Source organism: Bos mutus, chromosome 22, assembly GCF_027580195.1.
Source record: "Bos mutus isolate GX-2022 chromosome 22, NWIPB_WYAK_1.1, whole genome shotgun sequence".
NCBI classification, from domain to species: Eukaryota; Metazoa; Chordata; class Mammalia; order Artiodactyla; family Bovidae; genus Bos; species Bos mutus.
This window is the reverse complement of record NC_091638.1, coordinates 44,127,421-44,147,887: the sequence shown is the minus strand read 5'-3', so window position 1 is coordinate 44,147,887 and position 20,467 is coordinate 44,127,421. Positions and strand designations below refer to the sequence as shown.

The window sequence follows — 20,467 nt, the reverse complement described above, 5'->3', positions numbered from 1 at the left end:
CCTAATGTTTTATTCCTTGAATTAGAATGATCATTTTTGAAGATAAAAAGAAAAACCTAAGTGGCAGATTCTTCTTCAGAATGGAACTACCTAAACAAGATTTCATGACGTTTTCTTTTTTACATATTAAAATAACGCTTGGGGAATAGGAGTAGGGCACTAGAGCTAAAAAAAAAAATTCTGTTAGATTTAAATCTCTGAGGCATACTTTGGTTTCTTTTCAGAGCGTATAAGTTTTTTTCATTTTTAAATCTCTGGGGCATTGGGAAGTACAGGACTGAGATAAACTGGATTCATATACTGGCATGATTTTGTGCTGCCTTTTTTTTTAAATCATAGTATCTTAGCTGCTGTTTCTGAAAATAGGAAGCTAAGGAAGAAGTTGATTTTTAAGAATCAATTTCTAAGGCTAAGGTTTAAATTAGCTAATTGTACAATAAAAGTAGACCCTGATGCTGGGAAAGATTGAAGGCAGGAGGAGAAGGGGACGACAGAGGATCAGATGGTTGGATGGTATCACCAACTGCATGGGCATGAGTTTGGGCAAGTTCCGGAAGTTGGTGATAGACAGGAAAGCCTGGCGTGCTGTGCAGTCCATGGGGTCGCAAAGTGTTGAACAGGACTGAGCGACTGAACTGACTGACAATAAAAGTACAAAGTTGCTTTTTAGATTTTAAGATGTAATTAACTCAATAATTGTTGAAATTTAATTCTTCGCCTGCCTATGGGATATAAAAAAGTGATCATAGTTTACCTTAATATGCTGTTTCCTTATCTCTAACAGTCTTAACATTTACTGACTGACAAGTTTTTACTCTGAAAGTGCAGGTAACTTTTACATGCCCATGCTCATTGTGCAAAAAAAAAAAAAAAAGAAAAGCCTAACTATATAGAAATGTATAAAGAAGAAGAAAAAGTAACCCCAAAGTCTGCACTCGGAAAAAATCTTGTTAGCATTTTATAGGCCATGTTGGGGATGGAAAGGGGCACTGTGGTGTGATTTTGGATTGCAGTGGGGAGGGGTTTGATATCAGTAGAACTAGAAGAGACTGGAAAAAGAGAAATAATCATACTAAATTATCCTGAGAAGAGATATTTAAAATATTTATACATGCAGTAATGTTAATTTACTCTTATCTGAGTCTGTAGATTTAGTCTTAGTTTAATTGCAGACTTTCTAATTCATAAAAATATACCTTTGTTGCTCCTTCTGAGGTTTGTGTGACATAGTTGGAAAATCGCTCTGTTTTAATGAAGTAGAATTGAGAATAAAGAACTCTGACATCTTGGCATTTCTATCAAAAGAGAGAAAATAGATTAAAACTCAGAACTGTTAAAGAGTTCTAGTATCCTATGATTTTTCCTTCCTTTAGGGGGGAAAAAAAAAGATTTCCACTTGATTTATATAATGGTTAACACAAACTTACTGCTTTTATTTTATACAGACAAGGTCTTTACTGGGTGTATTTGAAGAAGATGCCACAGCTATTTCCAACTATATGAACCAGTTGTATCAGGCTATGCGTCGGATTTATGATGCACAGGTAAAGAACTAAAGGCTGACTCAGTGCATTTATAAAATGAATCTTTAAGCCCATGGGGACAGAAATAGTATGTCTCTTATTTACTGGTGTTTAGCCCTGTCTGTGTTGCAGAGTTGAATAGATGAATGAAGATTAAGTATTTTGTATTACAGAGCTCACATTTCCATTACTGGTGTATAGTTTGTAGCACTACAAAAGTGATGAATCATCTGCTCTTCTTCCCCAAACACAGTAAGGACTTTCTTAGCGAAACTCATTGATAGTGATCTTTGCCTAAGATTTGACTGAAAACCCCATATTGTCACCAGTATTTTCTCTAATCATGTTTTTAATCTTATGGGATACTTCCCCTTTTTGAGCAGAGGGCTTGAAAGTAGCTAGCCTCTATCTAGTTAGAAGGTAATAAAGATGAGATATAGCTCCCAGGTATCAGAAGATGAATTTTAAAAGGAGGCAACCAGATTTTTTAGTTGAACAGACAAAAGATTTGAGCCTGTGTTTAGGCACCTTAATTATAAACTTTAACAGCAACCTGGGTCCTATGATAAACTCTCTTTGGGATTAATTAAGAGCACCAGTTTCTTTTTTTTTCTCCTTAATTTCTCTTCTTTCTGAACTCAAATGTTCATTAGGTACTTTAAAGTTACTGTGATAGTTATTTATTTTGCTTAGTGATAGGTCTCTCAAGAATTTGATTTCTGACTACATAATGTGTAAAAGAAAAACTACATTTGTCATTATACTCATCACTGAAAAAAGTCTTTAAAAAAAAGTATTACCTTCATATGGCTGTGTTGCTGTACTATATGACTAGGTCGACCACATTTTGGTTGTATGTTATTAAATGCTTCATGGCTTATTATCAGCATGTAGAGAACAGGGATAATCAGTCAACACTGTAGACTGTCTTAAGATTTTGCTAAATAACCTTATATACAGCTTACTTCTAGCTTTAACTATTAGTTTTTATTAGCTGAAAAGAAAAAGCACACGTCTGAAACACTGCTAAATTCCTTGATGGTGTCTGTTCATGGTTTGAGTCTCCTTTTAAAGTGCTTTAGTTGTAGTTCCCTTTCCAGTGATTTAAGGGAACATGTTGTACAGTATTTAAGTGATGAATAAAAGTGGCGTAGGTATCTTCAGTTAAAGTTTTTTCCTTTATCTGTACTATTGTGTTAATTTGAATGTTCATCTTTTCCAGAATGAATTAAGTGCAGCAACACACCTGACTTCAAAACTTTTAAAAGAATATGAAAAACAGGTACCGTATATGGAAGTTTTAAAAATATGATTTAAAATGTGTAGTGATACAGTATCTATATAGATAAACAGAATTTCTTTTCAGTAATTCTAAGCATTTTAGAACTCATAGAAGGTAATTTTGATACGCCATTGAAATTCTATTATGCACTTATGTCTAATTTTAATGACTTTATGTTAGAGACAGAGGTCATCTGATTTGCCTCTTTTTTCAAATGAAGAAACTGAGGCTTGCTCAAGGTTACACAGCTGGTTAGCAGAGGAACTGGAGCTAATTTTAAATCTCTGAATTCCTAGTGTGGTGTGCATTCCTGTATATCATGTTGATTGGTTACTTAGCAGACAATTAATGTGTACTAATTCTATGAATTACACTATTTTATAAAAATGGTGTTTTTAGAGCTTATTCAAAATTTGTGAAGTTTTCTGAAGTTATTTAAAAATGAAAATTATAATGCCACTCACAAAAGACATAGAGCATTGGACCTTTACTTCATCTCTGTTTCTCACTTTTCAGCGTTTTCCACTGGGGGGTGATGATGAAGTTATGAGTTCTACTTTGCAGCAATTTTCAAAAGTTATAGATGAGGTAAATGCTTACTTTATTTTGCTTGGATAAGTGATCTTATAATTAAGTTAGTCGAGTTGTTTAGCGTTTACTGGGAACTTTTATTATGATTTTTATGAGTAAATCTCAACTATAAAAGATTACTATTTAAAGAAGGACCTTGTTTCCAAATCTTGGTGACTGTCTTATAAAAATAACACTTTATATGTCTGATTAAAACAAACTGTTTTCAAGGAATAAGTGTGTAATTGTGCTCTCTTTACTCTCATGTAACATTCAGCCTTTCATTGTGTTGTTTGATGTAGGCAGGGAGAGAAGAGTTAAGCTGTTAACTAATCACAGGACTGCCAGGGAATTCCCTGCCTGTTTTTTACTTGGGTTTTGTTTTAGTACTATATTTAGGAGTTCCTCATTCTAAAGAACACATGTTCCTTATCAGATATGTGACTGGTAAATATTTGCTGCTATTCTGTGGGTTGTTTTTTTGTGTTCTTGATAGTATCCTTTGATGCATAAAAGTTAATTCTGATGAAGTCCAGTTTCTCTTTTCTTTGATTGCTTTGCTTGTGCTTTTGTGTCATATCTTAGTAACCATTGCTAAATCCAAGATTATCACATGTTTTCTTCTGAGAGTTTTAAATGGAATTTTTTTGACTGTCACAGAATTATGTGATGTTAGTGTTCCCTTATGTAAATGTTATCAACATCTTTTTTTTTTTTTTTTTTTTAAACTATGCTTCCACTACAGAGCAAGTGAGATCTTAGTTCCCCAACCAGGTATCAAACCTGCGACCGACCCCTGTAGTGGAAGTGCAGACTCTAAACTGCTGGATGCCATAGAAGTCCCTGTATCAATACCTTCTTACTAGATTTTTTGTAATTTCCATAATGCTGGTTGATTGTCTCTTTTTAGTTATTTGGGTTTTTTGATCTTTCTTTTATCAGCTTAGCTCTTGTCACGCGGTACTTTCAACACAGCTTGCTGATGCCATGATGTTCCCCATTACCCAGTTTAAAGAAAGAGATCTGAAAGGTATTGAACTAAGCTTATGATTACTTTCATTAGCTGTCAGAAGATCACTGCTTATAAAATGTATATCACTGTACACCTTACCCATTTCTGACTGTAGCAAGTGTCACCTTTACTTCAGTTGTTAAACATTTATAGGGGCTCCTGATAGATGTTAAGCTGAGGAGTACTGATATGACTAAGATGCCACTTCCCTTGAAAAAGCTCAGAGAAGGAGATGGGTAAACATAATTATGGTACTCTGTCTCTTGTAATTTGGGATGAGCATGGTGCAGTGAAGGCTGGCTCAGAGGAGGGTATCAGGAAGGCTTCACCACAGATGTGACATGAGCATTGAACAATGAAGAAGAATTTGCCAAGAGAAGAGAGTCATTGTTTGATGAGAGGGGCCAGAAAGCACAAAGTTACGGGTTGTAGAAATACATGGCTTGCTTTGAGAAATTCATAGTGGCTGCAGTGTTGGATGTGTTGAGGCATGGTGGGAGATACCTCTAGAAATAGATCAGATCATGCCAAAGATGCTGGACTTGAGCTTATAAGTAAAGAGAAGACAATGGAGGTCTTTAAGAAGTGGACCTATTCTAACTGTTTTTGGAGGATGGATTTGATGCTAGGAGAATGGACCCAGAAGTTGAGAGAGTGCAGTTAGATGTGACCAAGGCCTCTGCTGGGACAGTGGCATAGGAGATGAGCTATGTGGGTGGGTTGGAGTGATGGGAGGTATGGGGGCTGGCCCGTCTAACACCTCATGTCTCAGTACCTTGTGGTGGGTTTTTTTTTTCCCCCATTGCATATTATCAGGTGATAAAATGAGAGCTTTATAGACTTAGCTTTGCTTTCTTACAATTTACAATCTCAGACAGTCATACAGACTTATCTACACAATACATAGATAGAATAAAAATATTGAGCTAATGTATCAGTGATGATAAAGTATTTAATGATACATGGAATAAAGACAGATGTATTTTAGAGACGGAATTAAAATGTCTTGGTAATCTTCAAGAATAATTTTTTCCAAGATCAAGAAACAAGACCTCTTTTCTCAGTCTAAGGGGACTGAATATCAAAATCTTGTCAATAAAATGTTTCTCATTCAGCATTTGAACTTATTAGAGTCAATATCAGAAGATCAGTAAGTTGGATTCTGGTACTAAATCAGGATATTTGTATATTTGAGAATTTGCAGTAGTTTTAAAATTTATTTTTCTGTCATATTATAATTTGTGGCAAGTACAGTTTCTGGTGGTGTGCTGCTAAGTCACTTCAGTAGTGTCCGACTGTGTGAGCCCATAGACGGCAGCCCATTTTCCAGGCAAGAGTACTGGAGTGGGGTGCCATCGCCTTCTCCATTCTGGTGGTGTAACAGTTGCTAATGAAAGTAAATGTTCCCTAGGGCTAGTTGAAACACAGTAACTTTTTCACTTTAAACGTTGAAGTTTGAAATATTACTTGGAGTTTTAATTGTAACTTAAATTTCGAAACATAATTTAAGATAGTTCATAAATATGCTAAACTTAAATTATTCTTGAACTTTTCCAGAAATATTGACATTAAAGGAAGTGTTTCAGATTGCTAGTAATGGTAAGCTCTGATTACTTTGTACAGTTATTTCTTACAATGATGCAAATGATGCATTTCTTTATCAACACAAACCTGTAGCTAGATTTTATGTAATAATCGAAGAGAAATGAATCTAATTAAAAACTTAAGTGAATATTATTTAAATCTATTGTTATTTAAGTTGCACTGTTTGTCCTAGAAGAAAAATTTTAAAGGAAGTTAAATCTTGTGGTTTGTTACCATTATGGTACCTGAGAAGGTGGTATATATTTTTCCTTCCTTATTTTCCTGTATATTTCACATTTTCTTTAATGAGTATTTGCTGTTTTTGTACTAAAAATACTTTAAAAAAACTTTTAGTAGACTACTGTTTCCTTGAAATTAAATGTTTTTACCAATTTAATAAATAGAAACATACTTTAGGGTGTTTTTGTGTGGCTGTGAGGAACATAAGGGTTCATTGATCACATAGTAGAGAATTCTTCTTTTGCTTCAGTATATCTGTTGAAAGATGCACATGTGAAACCCATTAGAGCACTTATAAGTTTTGCAAAGTATTATTGCATTGTTGTTAATAGTCATTTCTGTTTTCCAGATCATGATGCTGCAATTAACAGATATAGCAGATTGTCCAAAAAGAGAGAAAATGACAAGGTTTGGTACATATTCCTCCTTCAGTATCACAGTTAACGGGCTTCCCTGGTGGCTCAGTGGTTAAGAACCTGTGTGCCAGAGCAGGAGATGTGGGTTCAATCACTGGGTCAGAAAGATCCCCTGAAAAGGAAATGGCAACCTACTCTGTTATTCTTGCCTGGGAAATCCCATGGACAGAGGAGCCTGGTGGGCTACAGTCCATGGGGTCACAAAGAGTTAGACACAACTTAGTAACTAAACAACAACAACAAATCCTAATTAACAACTGTTTCATTAGATGGTCTACTTTTTCCGGTTTAAAAATGGTTGCCAACAGTAACTTCGTGCATTTTGCTGTATTACCCTTAGTTTATTCTTTCCTGCAGTTATTTTAGAGCCTTTCTGTTAACTGTTAGACACAACTGAAGTGACTTCGCAGTAGCAGTTAACTGTTAATTATCAGATAATTAATAGTTGTCTTTTTAAACAAAATGTTTTTCTGTTGATAGAATTTAATAAGTAAACATAACTATTCGAAAAGTATAATTGATGCCCAGGTGAAACATCGCCCCCTTTCTCTTTGTATTTTGATCACATTGCATTTGTTTTGTTATATATATGTATTCAAAAGTGTGTTCTGAGATACTGTGGTGGAAACCTTGAACTGTTGCATACTTAACTGAATGAAATTCTGCCATGAGGACCTCCTCCTTTACAGAGAATGTGTATGTTACGTGTGGATGGATGGATGGATGGATGAGTAGGCCTCCACTAGGTATTTGTGAGTGAGGTCGTCTCTGTGCGCCTGGGAATTGTATCTGCAGCCGCACCTGCATCTGCTGGTGGGGGCACAGTGACCACTTGTGGGAATCCACAGTTGTGTATGATTGACAGCGTAGCAGCCACTGTGACACAGAAAGGGGGTAGTTCTCTCACAAAATCAGTACACAGGCTTGCTTTCTTTGACTACTCAATTTGGTGCAGATATTAATAAAATATGTACATTTTAAGATCTACATTTGTTTGTTGTTTTGACACAAAGAAGTAATTAAAGACTCTGAAGATGAATTTTATTTTACATTGCCTCTGGCTGTTACAGGCAATTTTAAAAAAATATTTCCACTAATTTACTTGAAAAATTTGTTGAGCACCTACTACATATTAGTGACTATGGGGAAACAGTGTGAACAGGCTCCACTTCTGTCTTCAGTGAGTGTATAATCCACACTTATTAAAGGCTTCCTGTGTGAAGCCAGAGGCAATGTAAAATAAAATTCATCTTCAGAGTCTTTAATTACTTCTTTGTGTCAAAATAACAAACAAATGTAGATCTTAAAATGTACATATTTTATTAATATCTGCACCAAATTGAGTAGTCAAAGAAAGCAAGCCTGTGTACTGATTTTGTGAGAGAACTACCCCCTTTCTGTGTCACAGTGGCTGCTACGCTGTCAATCATACACAACTGTGGATTCCCACAAGTGGTCACTGTGCCCCCACCAGCAGATGCAGGTGGCTAGAGCAGCTGCCAGAATACAGGGATCAACACGGAGTTAAGTGCAGTAAAGAAGTCTTAACAAAATGCTGGGAGAGCACAGACAGGGCAGCATATCTTTTGATTGGTAAGTTGGGAAAGGTTATACTTTCAGGAGGTGCCATTTGCACTGAAGATGAGCAGATATCAGTGGTTTGGGGTTATGGGAGAGGGCATTTCTGGAAGAAAAACAGCCTCTGCAGAAGCACATGGTAGAGCCTGGAGAGTGTAAAAGTAATGAGCACTGGCTCTGGAGTCACACTGCTTGGGGACTAATCTCAGCTCTGTGGCTTATTTGCCTGAGGGCATGCACTGGTTGGACTTCCCTGGTGGCTCAGACAGTAAAGCATCTGCCTACAATGCGGGAGACCCGGTTTCAAAATTTCTCTCTCAAAAAACTCAGCAGTGGTGAAGATGAAAGAGAATGCATACAGATTACCTGACTTCTAGCAATTATTATTATTTCTTGCAATAATTATGAGAATGGAAAGGTAATCATTTCAGTGCATCTGGAGCACAGGCTGTACTGGGAGGAAGTATGACTAAATGGCAAGAAAGTAGTTTGGGGCCAGGTTACTATGTTAATGACTGAAATATGTGTTATCGAGAGTAGGCAGCCACCAAAGGATTTTAAACGAATGAGTAACAGCATGCAATTGACTTAAAAAATACTAATGGAAATATGAAGGGGACAAAGCTAGAGGGAATCCAATGAAAAGGTACTGGAATAGTTTGCAAAGGTATTAGAAGAGCCTCAGATAAGGTTGCTATTGAAAGTGGAGAGGAAGGAATACTTTTCAGAGATACTTCGTAAGTAGAATTGACAAGACTTATGGTAGGAGGAGGAACGAAAAATGAGTCCTAAAATTCTTGGATGATGGGATGGATCCAGGAAAAATTAAGAGAGCTAAGTAGAGGAGCAAGTTTTATAGGGAGCATACTGTCTTCAGTTGTATACGTTTTTAGCACACACACACATAAAGAACCCCCCTGTAGATCTGCTTCGTCTGACAACTGAGAGAATGAGGGGCAGGAGATAAAAGCTGGGGAGTCATTGGTGTATTGGAATATTCTTGGTACTTGATTTGGTATTCTAAGGAAAGCAGGAAAAGAGAAGAGACAGAATGTATTATGAAACAGGTGCTCAATGAGTATTTGTCATCTGAGTACAACAAGGGACATGGTTTAAGTGTGGGTGAAGGAAAACAAATATAAGAAAAGAGGCACAGTAGGGAGAGAACCAGAGAACTAGGAGGAGAATGGTATCCTGTGAACTCAAAAAGGTCAAAGATTAATGGCTAAGCTAAACCCAGACTGTTGTTTGCTTTTCCTCCAGGCTTTAGTTCAGTCACTATACCATTCTCAGTTATTTGCAGAATTCTGCTTTTAATGTGCATTTTAAAAAGAAAATGGTTGATAGTAAAACAGGAAAACTATCTTATCCAATATTCTGCCGGATTTTTATCTCAGAAAATAAGAAAGCTATGTACGATTGCTGGCAATGCACTTTTTTCCTTGGATAGTCTCTTCCCCTTGGCCACCACTAAAGGTAACTTAAAATCAAATAAATAATTGTATTTTTAATCTTTTCACTCAAAGGTGAAGTATGAAGTAACAGAAGATGTCTACACTTCCAGAAAAAAACAACATCAGACCATGATGCATTACTTTTGTGCGTTAAATACTCTTCAGTACAAAAAGAAAATAGCATTGTTGGAACCTCTTCTTGGGTATATGCAAGCTCAGGTGAATAATGTACTGTGTTTTGGTTTGTAACTGTCCTAAGAACTTTCTTTTAATTTTGATTTTTATGTTAAATGTAAAGATATTACAAACTAAGGTCAGAATACTCATTTTTGTCTGTTTTTAAAGCATTTTTAAAAATGTCGTCAGTGTGCTAGCTTAAGGAAGTTAGAAGGGTTTTCTTTGCAAATGAAGATTTCAGATATTTTAGGGTAAATTAAACACACTTACCTTGGATTTAGACCTTGTCCGTCTCAGCTGAGGACGGGGAACAGAAAGCTAAAGGAACTTCCGAGCTACTCCTATTGCTCAAGCTTCCAGTCACTCTTGTTTTATAATAAATCTGAAAGAGAATGGACATGCTTGAGTTTGTCTCATGTTCCTTGCATACCTCCTGAGTTAAACTGGATAAACTCCTAAGTATTCCAAGAGTGGTACATCAGGAAGGAGGCTAGAAAATTAAGTTTGAGTAACATAAGACAAAATGGCAGTGCCCTAAAAGGAAGAGTTTATGAAATTTGAATATTCCTTTGAAAATGAGTGCTTATTATTCCTCTGATATAAAACCTACTTACCTTTGTAGTAAACATGAAATAGTTTATCTGTGTGACTTACTTGAAATGTTTGAAAATACCTTTTCTGATTTTAAAAACTTACCATATGTATGTGTTACTGTATAAGAGGATGCATGGTGAAATGTAAGTGTAGTCTCTTCAGTGATTCTGCTCAGTAAAAATCACTGTAAACTGCAACCTATTTTTACACAAATGGGAATAGCGCTTTTTACTTACCTATGTATCTTGGCGATTGTGTATATGATTCACTCTAAGTATTTTGTTTGTGTGTGTGTGTTTCTGTTGTTAACCTTCCCACTCCCACACCCTCTTGCTCCAGATAAGTTTCTTTAAGATGGGTTCTGAAAATCTCAATGACCAACTGGAAGAATTCTTAACTAATATTGGAACAAGTGTACAGAAGTAAGTATTTTCTTCCTTAAAACTGAAAATGAAGTTATGAGAATAAGCTAACAGCTAAATACCATAATCTAAAAATATTTAGCACTTAATTTCAGATGGGCTGTTTTCCCTGCCATGGGAGTGTTTCTTGAGTGGCTTGTGGATGCTTCTTGGTTTTCTCAACCATCTTTTCCACAGCATTTGAACTCTGAATTTCATAACAGTGTCAAATCGGATGGTATTCTTATTGATTTGAAACTATGTTTTGTGTCTGAATATAACAGGCACCTAATAGTAATTATCCATAAGTGAATTATCTTCACAGTTACCTGAATTGTAGAGTATGGATGGGAGATTATTAAATAAATCTTGCTTTTCCAAGCCATGAAAGTTTAAAGAGAGAAAAAGCAGTTCTAATCAGCTTCAAAATCCTAGCAGTCATGTGGTTAAACTGTGATATGGAGAGAGATGAAAATGATTACTGTTTAAAGGCACAGGACAGAGCAGTTTGAAAATTCCTCCAAAGTGAGTCATTCGGTGTGGATTCACTAGCTTTGGAATTTGGTATTGTTTTCAAAATATCTAAAGTTTCAAAATGTAAAGCTGCTATAAGCATGCTACTTTAATCAGCCACGCTACTGCTGTTCTTTAGGAAAACATACAGAACAAATATACAGATAAATGAGATTGGTGAGGTGTTCTTTGTTGTGGTTGGTAGTAAATAATCTGTTCTCTCTGTTAGTGTTCGCAGGGAAATGGACAGTGATGTAGAGACCATGCAGCAGACAATAGAGGACTTGGAAGTAGCCAGTGACCCCTTATACGTGCCTGACCCAGATCCCACAAAATTTCCTGTTCATCGAAACTTAACCCGAAAGGCTGGGTACCTTAATGCTAGGAAGTAAGAAAACTATTGTTGTTTTCATATATTGTGTATCAGTTAAGGCAATAGCAAGTCAATATAATGTATAATTGATATCTCCAAATTGTTTTGATTTTACTAAATGTAGAATCTTTTTACTAATAAATGGAATTAGTATTTATGTCAGCTTTTTGACAAATTAGGTACATGAGTAATTTTCAAAAGTAAAATTCTATTTAGATTTTTATCAAATGATTTAGAATTATTTTAAACAGTAAAACCAATTAGAGTTTAAATAAATGGCATAACAAGTGAATGTTATGATAATCATTATCATAATTTAAAATATATGTAATCACACCATCAAGTCAAATGTTAGTTTTTACCAGAAGAAAGGATAAAGCAAGTTAACCCTCAAAGTAAAATAAATTCTTTTGAATTTATTTCCGTGAATGTTGGACAGTATTTTATGGAGCATCATTATAATAGCTATAATTTGATCATTTCTAATCTTGTTTTGGAAATATATACATGCACACTCATGCAAGGGGGTCAGCATATATGAATTTATGACTGAAAAACTGATGTTTATGTTTTTTAGGCACCTTGGTGCCTTTTTACCTGGCTTGTTATTAAAGAATAAATGTACTTTCTTCATTTAGTAAAACAGGCTTGGTGTCATCTACCTGGGACAGACAGTTTTACTTCACGCAGGGTGGAAACCTAATGAGTCAGGCCCGTGGGGACGTAGCAGGAGGCCTGGCCATGGACATAGACAACTGCTCAGTGATGGCTGTGGACTGTGAAGACAGGCGGTACTGTTTTCAGATCACTTCTTTTGATGGCAAAAAGTTAGTATATTTCTCTACTATTAAAAAAAAAAACTGTCATATCTTAAACTACTGAAATGTAGGATAATTCCTTTGCATTTGGACATTGTGTAGATGTTTTAGAATTATTATGTATTAGGATAATTTTTTTTAATTTTGTAGAAATTAGTTGAATTTTCCTTTTTGACTTGCATAAATGATGTCTTAATATTTTGAGGCTGTCAAAGCAAGTTTATGCGGTAAAGACGTGTGATTTCACGTTAAAAGATTGGTCAGTGAAAGTCCAGCATGGTGTCGGGAAGGCAGCACAAGTTAGTATAAAGAGTTTCAACATGGGGTCAGAAAGTTTGAATTCTGGATCCACCAGCTACTTTATAGTCTTAGACAAGTTACCTAACCTCGCTAAGCTTCATTTTTCTACTTGTAAAATGGGGGGAGGGAGGATCTTCATTTCTGTTTTATAAATTGTTATGAAGACTAGAAATCTAACATATGTAACGTGCCCAGTGTGTAGTAGGTGCTAACAATAATATTTTAAACTGTTAATCATATATTTCTGATCATATTAATTATTTAGGCCATTAATGTTTATATGCCATGTTAAAAACTTCTGTTACCTTTGCATTAAACAAGAATTCCATAAAATAGCTTTTAAAACAAATTTTTGAGAAGCACAGAAAAAATATAAAAGGCAGTATGAAAAAAAGTTATAACCTCACTAACCAGAAGCAACAATTAACTTTTTGGTTATTGCCTTACAGTTTTTATATTTTATTCTAAGTACATTTTTTAAATAGCTAAGAAAATACTGAATGTTTATTTCATGGTCCTTCTGTAAATATAATGGATGTCAATTACTGTGTGCCACTTATGACACTAGATGTTGGGAGTCCCTGTGTTCATTTGTCCAAATTACCAAACTGTTAATGTTACTGGATGTATTTACATTTTTATATTTTCAGTTTTCTGCTAATGCTTAACATGATTTCCCATTTCATATTCCCAGTGTGATGCAAAATTAGCGAAAACAATTTTTTTTCCTAACTCATAAAATATTAACCTCTATAGATGAACCTAGCACGTATAATACAGAGTGAGGTAAGCCAGAAAGAGAAAGACAGATACTATATATTAATGCACGCATGTGGAGTATAGAAAGATGGCACTGGTGAACCTGCAGGGCAGCAATGGCAATGCAGCATAGAGAACAGACTTGTGGACACAGTGGGGGAAGGAGAGGGTGGCACGAATTGCGAGAATAGCGTGGAAACATACATTCAGCTCAGCTCAGTTCAGTTCAGTCGCTCAGTTGTGTCCGACTCTTTGTGACCCCATGAACCGCAGCACGCCAGGCTTCCCTGTCCATCACCAACTCCCAGAGTCCACCCAAACCCATGTCCATTGTGTTGGTGATGCTATCCAGCCATCTCATCCTCTGTCGTCCCCTTCTCCTCCTGCCCTCAATCTTTCCCGGCATCAGGGTCTTTTCAAATGAGTCAGCTCTTCGCATCAGGTGGGCAAAGTATTGGAGTTTCAGCTTCAACATCAGTCCTTCCAATGAACACCCAGGACTGATCTCCTTTAGGAAGGACTGGTTGGATCTCCTTGCAGTCCAAGGGACTCTCAAGAGTCTTCTCCAACACCACAGTTCAAAAGCATCAATTCTTCGGCACTCAGCTTTCTTTATAGTCCAACTCTCACATCCATACGTGACTGCTGGAAAAATCATAGCCTTGACTAGACGGACCTTTGTTGGCAAAGTAATGTCTCTGCCTTTTAATATGCTGTCTATGCTGGTCACAACTTTCCTTCCATGGAGCAAGCGTCTTTTAATTTCATGGCTGCACTCACCATCCGCAGTGATTTTGGAGCCCAGAAAAATAAAGTCAGCCACTGTTTCCCCATCTATTTCCCATGAAGTGATGGGACCGGATGCCATGAGCTTAGTTTTCTGAATGTTGAGCTTTAAGCCAACTTTTTCACTCTCCTCTTTCACTTTCATCAAGAGGCTTTTGAGTTCCTCTTCACTTTCTGCCATAAGGGTGGTGTCATCTGCATATCTGAGGTTATTGATATTTCTCCCGGCAATCTTGATTCCAGTTTGTGCTTCATCCAGCCCAGCATTTCTCATGATGTACTCTGCATATAAGTTAAATAACATATACATTACCATATGTAAAATCGATAGCCAGTAGGAATTTGTGACACAGGGAGCTCAACCCAGTGCTCTGTGACGATCTAGAGGGATGGGATGGGGTGGTGGAAGATGGGAGGAAGGTACAGGAGGGAGGGGACATATGTATATCTGCGGCTGATTTATGTTGATATATGGCGGAGGCCAACACAATATTGTATTCTCCAAAAAAGAAGAAAATATAAACCTACATCTCCTTGTGTTAGTGATTAATATATTGAAAAGTTTTACTTAACAATATTCAAGGAAAAATAGTAAATAATGTGGTAAAATTAGTGTTTTCTATTAAGACCACTGATTTATATTTGAAATATATGTGGTGAGTGTCAGAAAGTTGAAATGCATTGTCTTAGTGCCAGTGTCCTTTTCTATAGTCTGCCTTCTGAAAACCAGCACATTTCTTTTTTGGTACATCTTGGCATAGATCGACAAAGTGAAGAGTTGGTAAAATCTAAGTCCTGATACCTCTGGTAGTTAAGTCTCCTAGGTTACATGTTTTCTGTTGTGTTTTGGTTTTTGATACTGATTGGTTTTATGTGTATCTTTAAAGGTAAAAATTTCTCATTCATGTTAAAAGTACTTTAGAAAAAAGTTGAATGTCAGACTTTTTTTGGTTTGGTTTTTTTTTTTTTCAGGTCTTCAATTTTGCAAGCAGAGAGTAAAAAAGACCATGAAGAGGTAAAATTTTATCTATTCATATTTAATTTCTTTATCATCACCTTAAGCTATTTTTCTGATGACAAGATATATTGATGTGTTCATTTTAGAAATTTGGGAAATCGTGGTTAATTTTTTCATAAAAGTCAATTGTCCCTCAAGCAACATTCTTAAGTTTCACATGGAATTTTATAAGTGGACCTGTAAGTAGAGAGCTTAGAGATCACTGCTTGCTCTCCTTTTAGAAGCTCAGATTCAGAAATAGCCTTGTGACTGCTGCCTTCTGGCAGGCTGTTAGTATCATGAGGCTAGAGTTGAGTTTATTCCCTTCTCTTACCAACCCTCTGAGACAGTATTTGCTGCATTAAGAACATAGTAGCAGCAGATGTAGCATGGCAGTAAGCAACTAAAGTTTAAAACCTTGGGGAAATGAAAGAAAGAAAAACAAAAATTTGGGAGTGTTTATTCTTCCTCATGACTCTTTTGTTTTTGGCTCCACTTTTACTTGTAGTACACCAAATATGGAAGGTAAGTTACTACTAAGAACTGACAGTTGAAAAACTGTGTCTTGAGAAATCTTCAATGAAAATATACTCTTAAGTTGATAATGAGCCATTTTATCTGGTATTATATAATTGTCTTGGTAGAAGACAATGTTGGAAATTACGTAGAGATCAACTTTTATTTACTTCTTACAGAAAAGAGTAGGTATTAAAACCTGCTTTTGGTCTCTGAGGAATACGGATATATGTCTGCTCTTTGCAGGGTTTTTACCAAACACAGTAAATATTAGGTTAGTTTTGTGAGGCTCCTCTGGCACCAGAATCCTTAAGAGTGAAGCAGAGGATGTGGGGCAGCGAGTGTTTTCTGTGTTATTTATAAACCTGAAAGGGAAGTATGTAAAATACATTCACAAGGAATATATTTAGCTCTTAACTTTTTTTACATTGGTATTAATCATGATATCTGAGTTCAGACTGTTTGATTTGCTCAGGATTAGAGGAGGATGTGAGAATCCCGGGGACAGGGGAGCCTGATTGGCTGCCGTCTATGGGGGTCGCACAGAGTCAGACACGACTGAAACGACTTAGCAGTAGCAGCAGCAGTAGAGGAGGATGTGATATTACAAAGACAAATACAGACTATTAAATTATAATTTAATATGACGGCTATATTTTTAATTAAATAAATGTGGGATTTAAAAATAACAAATCTCTTCAGTGTTCTGTTATACCTTCAAGTATTATACATATATATGCTTTTGTATATAGGAAAGTATCTTATAAGAAAGGCTATATGTTACTTCTACTAAAACTTCTATGTTAGTTAAATATTGAATACTCTCTTTTAGAAGGGAAGCACTATAGAAAAAAATGCTAATCATATTTTTCTATTTTTTCCTCTTGCAGTGGATCTGTACAATAAATAACATTTCTAAACAAATATATTTAAGTGAAAACCCAGAGGTAATATTTTTATTTTATGGTATCCAGATCTGGCAAAATTTAGTAATTTGGTGGTTTATATGGCTTTTATTACATTTTCTCAAGTTCTGTAATCTTTTAACTTGCTCCTGAATGTTTTATAATGATCTTATGAATTTAAGAAAATCAGTGCTAACTGTAGAGGAGTCTTTTGCTTTCACTAACTTAATTTCCTGCCAATCTAGATTTTTCTTTCTGTTATGTCCCTTGGAAACAACAAAAAATTAAAATGCAAATTAGATGACTTGTTAATATCTAGGGAATATAAAGTGAATACAGAGTTTGGATTTGAATAATTCAGACTTATTGTACTTTTATCAGAAGTCAAAGTTTTAATATTTTTGACATTATCCAGAATTATTTATATTAATGAGAGAAGAATTATTTAATCACTTTGTGACACACTGTCACAAAGTGATTAAATAATTCTTCTCTCATTAATTTTTGCCTAACTATAAGACACAGAAGTGCAAAAATGTTTTGTGATTATTTTTTCTAGTGTACATACTGTTTTATTTAGCTTGAGTTTTAAATAAGTTTTAAATTATTTAATAAGTTTTAAAATATTTCTTATGGAAACTTTTTTCAAATCTGGCCTAAAAATATCCATATTAACTTTATCAGTAAATACACAGATATTTCTGAGCATAAATATATTCTGTAAAATTATGTAAACTTCAGCATCATAGTCATATACTTAATGATTTTGATTATTTCTTACTCCTTTTAAATTTCTATACTTAGCAAGTTTGAGTGCACATATGCTAGGCACTGTACCAGGTGCTAGCAATACAAACCTTAATCTAAAAAATCTGGGAGTTAAAATTTAAAGAAAAAACAATATTTCCTATTATGTATACTAGTAGAAGGAGAAGGCAATGGCACCCCACTCCAGTACTCTTGCTTGGAAAATCCCATGGACAGAGGAGCCTGGTAGGCTGAAATCCATGGGGTCGCTAAGAGTCGGACACGACTGAGCGATTTCACTTTCATTTTTCACTTTCATGCATTGGAGAAGGAAATGGCAACCCACTCCAGTGTTCTTACCTGGAGAATCCCAGGGACGGGGGAGCCTGGTGGGCTGCCGTCTGTGGGGTTGCACAGAGTCGGACACGACTGAAGTGACTTACCATAGCATACTAGTAGAAAAAAATCAGGCTTTTCCCTTAGATTTATAGGAAGAAAGAGGAAACTTAAGTTATAATGTTGTGAAGTTAATTATGTATCTTAATACTAAGGCTAGAAAATGTGGAACTACTTTAGTAACTTTTACAAAAGTACAATTTAAGTTTACAACTTAAGTATAACTTAAGACCACTCTGAGAATTCAGAGTTACATTTAAACTGTTGGTTTTCTTGCTTTACTAATTAGTCCTTTTTTTAAAAAAATAGGAAATTGCTGCACGAGTAAATCAGTCAGCTTTGGAAGCTGTCACTCCTTCCCCATCTTTCCAGCAGAGGCACGAGAGCCTGAGGCCGGCAGGGTGAGTTACCGGACTGTGGGTTATTTAAAAAGAACTATATGGGCTATTGAAAGTGTTAGCAAACACTTGGATTTTAGCAGTGCTAGTTACATTAGTACAAAATAGTTCTAGAAAATGTACTTTCAAATTGGTGAATTCACCAGCAAGAGCACTAAATAAATAAGGATTCCAAATTTCCTTAGTGTTTATCCCTAGGTTAAAATGATTTATTTTTCTGAATTTAGTAATTGGAAAGAAATCTTTTGATCAAGTAGCTGTGATTTGGGGTTGTATTTATTAAAATTTGTTCTTCTCATCGCTTTATAAAATTATTTTTTTTTCTCATGATTTCAGTGTTTAATTTCCAAGAAAAAACTAAATGCAATGCCTTCTTGTTTTCTTCTCTGCTTAGACAATCTCGGCCACCCACAGCTCGAACCAGCAGTTCAGGATCCTTAGGATCTGAGTCCACAAATTTGGCTGCCCTCTCTCTAGATTCTCTTGTTGCCCCAGATACCCCAATACAGTTTGACATCATTTCTCCTGTGTGTGAAGATCAGTCTGGCCAGGCAAAAGCCTCTGGCCAGGGAGGCAGGTGGGTGATAGGTCTGTAAAGCTGTAAGGCTTATGAGTCCAGTTCTATAGTTGAGAGCCATCTCTCACATATCTTGTGCAGCAGCTATGTTTTTTCTGTAATTACCTAACAGAATTTTGATAGTTGAAAAGGAATCATGAAGGCTTTTCTCTGTTTTTGCCTCAGTTAAATGAGTTCAGATAATTTAGTTTTAGAAATACTCAATTCTGAATGGTTTATCAGATCTACTTCTAAGGTATTTACTCTTAAAATTACAGAATAAAGGTGACAGTCCTGTGACAATACAGTTGATATCATGACAATATTTTAATGTATGAGAGTAATATATATGTGCCATAGGTTTATTGGAAAATGTTATCTTGTGTTAGAATAAGAAATCTCCAGCAAGGTACTAAGACATTGTCATGCTATGAATTATTAGTGAATTATCTTTATTTATATAATGATAAATCCTTATCAGAGTAGTTAAAACTTTATTATGGGTGAGGGAAATATGGCTTAAGGCAAATCATTTATTAAGTAGGTTGGACACTTAATAAATTGATAATATAGTAACTGGGTGTACGTGACTGAGGCAAAGAAAGAATAATTTACATTTGATCATAGGAATATACTTAGCATTTGATATAATAGGTCAGATACATATTTAGGGAGATCAATTTCATGTTATCTGAAAGCCAGTGTTATCTTAGAACCATTTAGCTCTCTGTTTGCTTATAAATCCTACTTTGGATTGTACTTTTCTTCCTTTATTGTGGGTGTGTCATGACCCAAGCACAATTAGGGAGGAAGTTGCTTCCATCTCTGGTTAGCTGTTCTTCTTGCATTCTGTTATGGTGCCTTGAGAAATCAGGTCTAATACTAGAAAATGTTCAAATTATTGTAGTTAATTTGCGTCACTTACTTAGAGGACCTAAAAGGTCCCCCCCCCCCCACAATCCAAGGAAATTCCTGGCATTTTTCTCATGTAACTAAAGTTGAAGCTAAATCAGCCATTTCTCTGTCCTGGTTTATTTAAATTCAGGAACTTGCAACATGATTTATTATGATGTTGATTTTTGTATGTTTATGGCTACACATCCTATCTGTCTACATTTTCTGAAATATAGCAGCTTTGAGTTCAGCCTATTAGTGTGAGGGCAGGGGCCTTTGTAACAAGTAAGTTGGTCATCAGTAGTGTTCCTTAACAGGAAGGGGTATTTTTGAGCTTTTAAAAAATGTGTGTACAAGGTTTTCTGACTGTTAGTTTTTAACTCTGGGTTCAGTGATTGAGATTGCTTCCCTGTGCCTCATGGTGACTGACCACTGGATCATAATTTTTTAAAATACTTTTCAGGCGTACAAATCCATTTGGAGAATCTGGAGGAGGTACAAAGTCTGAAACTGAAGGTAAAATAAGTGTAGTATTCTTATATTTTAGAGATTCTCAGAGCAGTAAACTGCGAGAAGAATTTGTTGTTTACATTTGTTCTGCTGTATGTTTTAACGGTATCTTCACAGTTTTTTCTTTTTACTCATAGTGCACTTAAAGCAACAGAACTTACTCAGACT

The 20,467-nt window shown here is 35.6% G+C and overlaps 1 protein-coding gene and 1 long non-coding RNA gene across 3 annotated transcripts in view; one reads left to right on the top strand and one right to left on the bottom strand.

Annotated features, from left to right (window-relative positions):
- Positions 1 to 20,467, top strand: part of APPL1 (adaptor protein, phosphotyrosine interacting with PH domain and leucine zipper 1) — a 34,451-nt gene that overhangs the window by 6,436 nt on the left and 7,548 nt on the right. Inside the window, exons 2-16 of the mRNA XM_070359342.1 lie at positions 1,446 to 1,544; positions 2,746 to 2,805; positions 3,322 to 3,393; positions 4,318 to 4,405; positions 5,945 to 5,986; positions 6,561 to 6,619; positions 9,732 to 9,878; positions 10,770 to 10,852; positions 11,574 to 11,732; positions 12,356 to 12,544; positions 15,353 to 15,395; positions 16,784 to 16,840; positions 18,251 to 18,342; positions 18,734 to 18,916; positions 20,253 to 20,305. Coding sequence (XP_070215443.1) covers positions 1,446 to 1,544; positions 2,746 to 2,805; positions 3,322 to 3,393; positions 4,318 to 4,405; positions 5,945 to 5,986; positions 6,561 to 6,619; positions 9,732 to 9,878; positions 10,770 to 10,852; positions 11,574 to 11,732; positions 12,356 to 12,544; positions 15,353 to 15,395; positions 16,784 to 16,840; positions 18,251 to 18,342; positions 18,734 to 18,916; positions 20,253 to 20,305 — 1,426 coding nt within the window. The remainder of the gene's footprint in view (positions 1 to 1,445; positions 1,545 to 2,745; positions 2,806 to 3,321; positions 3,394 to 4,317; positions 4,406 to 5,944; positions 5,987 to 6,560; positions 6,620 to 9,731; positions 9,879 to 10,769; positions 10,853 to 11,573; positions 11,733 to 12,355; positions 12,545 to 15,352; positions 15,396 to 16,783; positions 16,841 to 18,250; positions 18,343 to 18,733; positions 18,917 to 20,252; positions 20,306 to 20,467) is intronic.
- LOC138984658 (uncharacterized) lies at positions 4,644 to 14,108 on the bottom strand. Of its 2 annotated transcripts, none has more exons than XR_011461900.1 (3): positions 13,799 to 14,108; positions 10,107 to 10,218; positions 4,644 to 6,739 (listed from the first exon to the last, which is right to left on the bottom strand). It is a non-coding gene; the product is annotated as an uncharacterized lncRNA (long non-coding RNA). The 2 variants fall into 2 exon arrangements; XR_011461901.1 differs by having other exon boundaries at positions 4,644 to 6,466.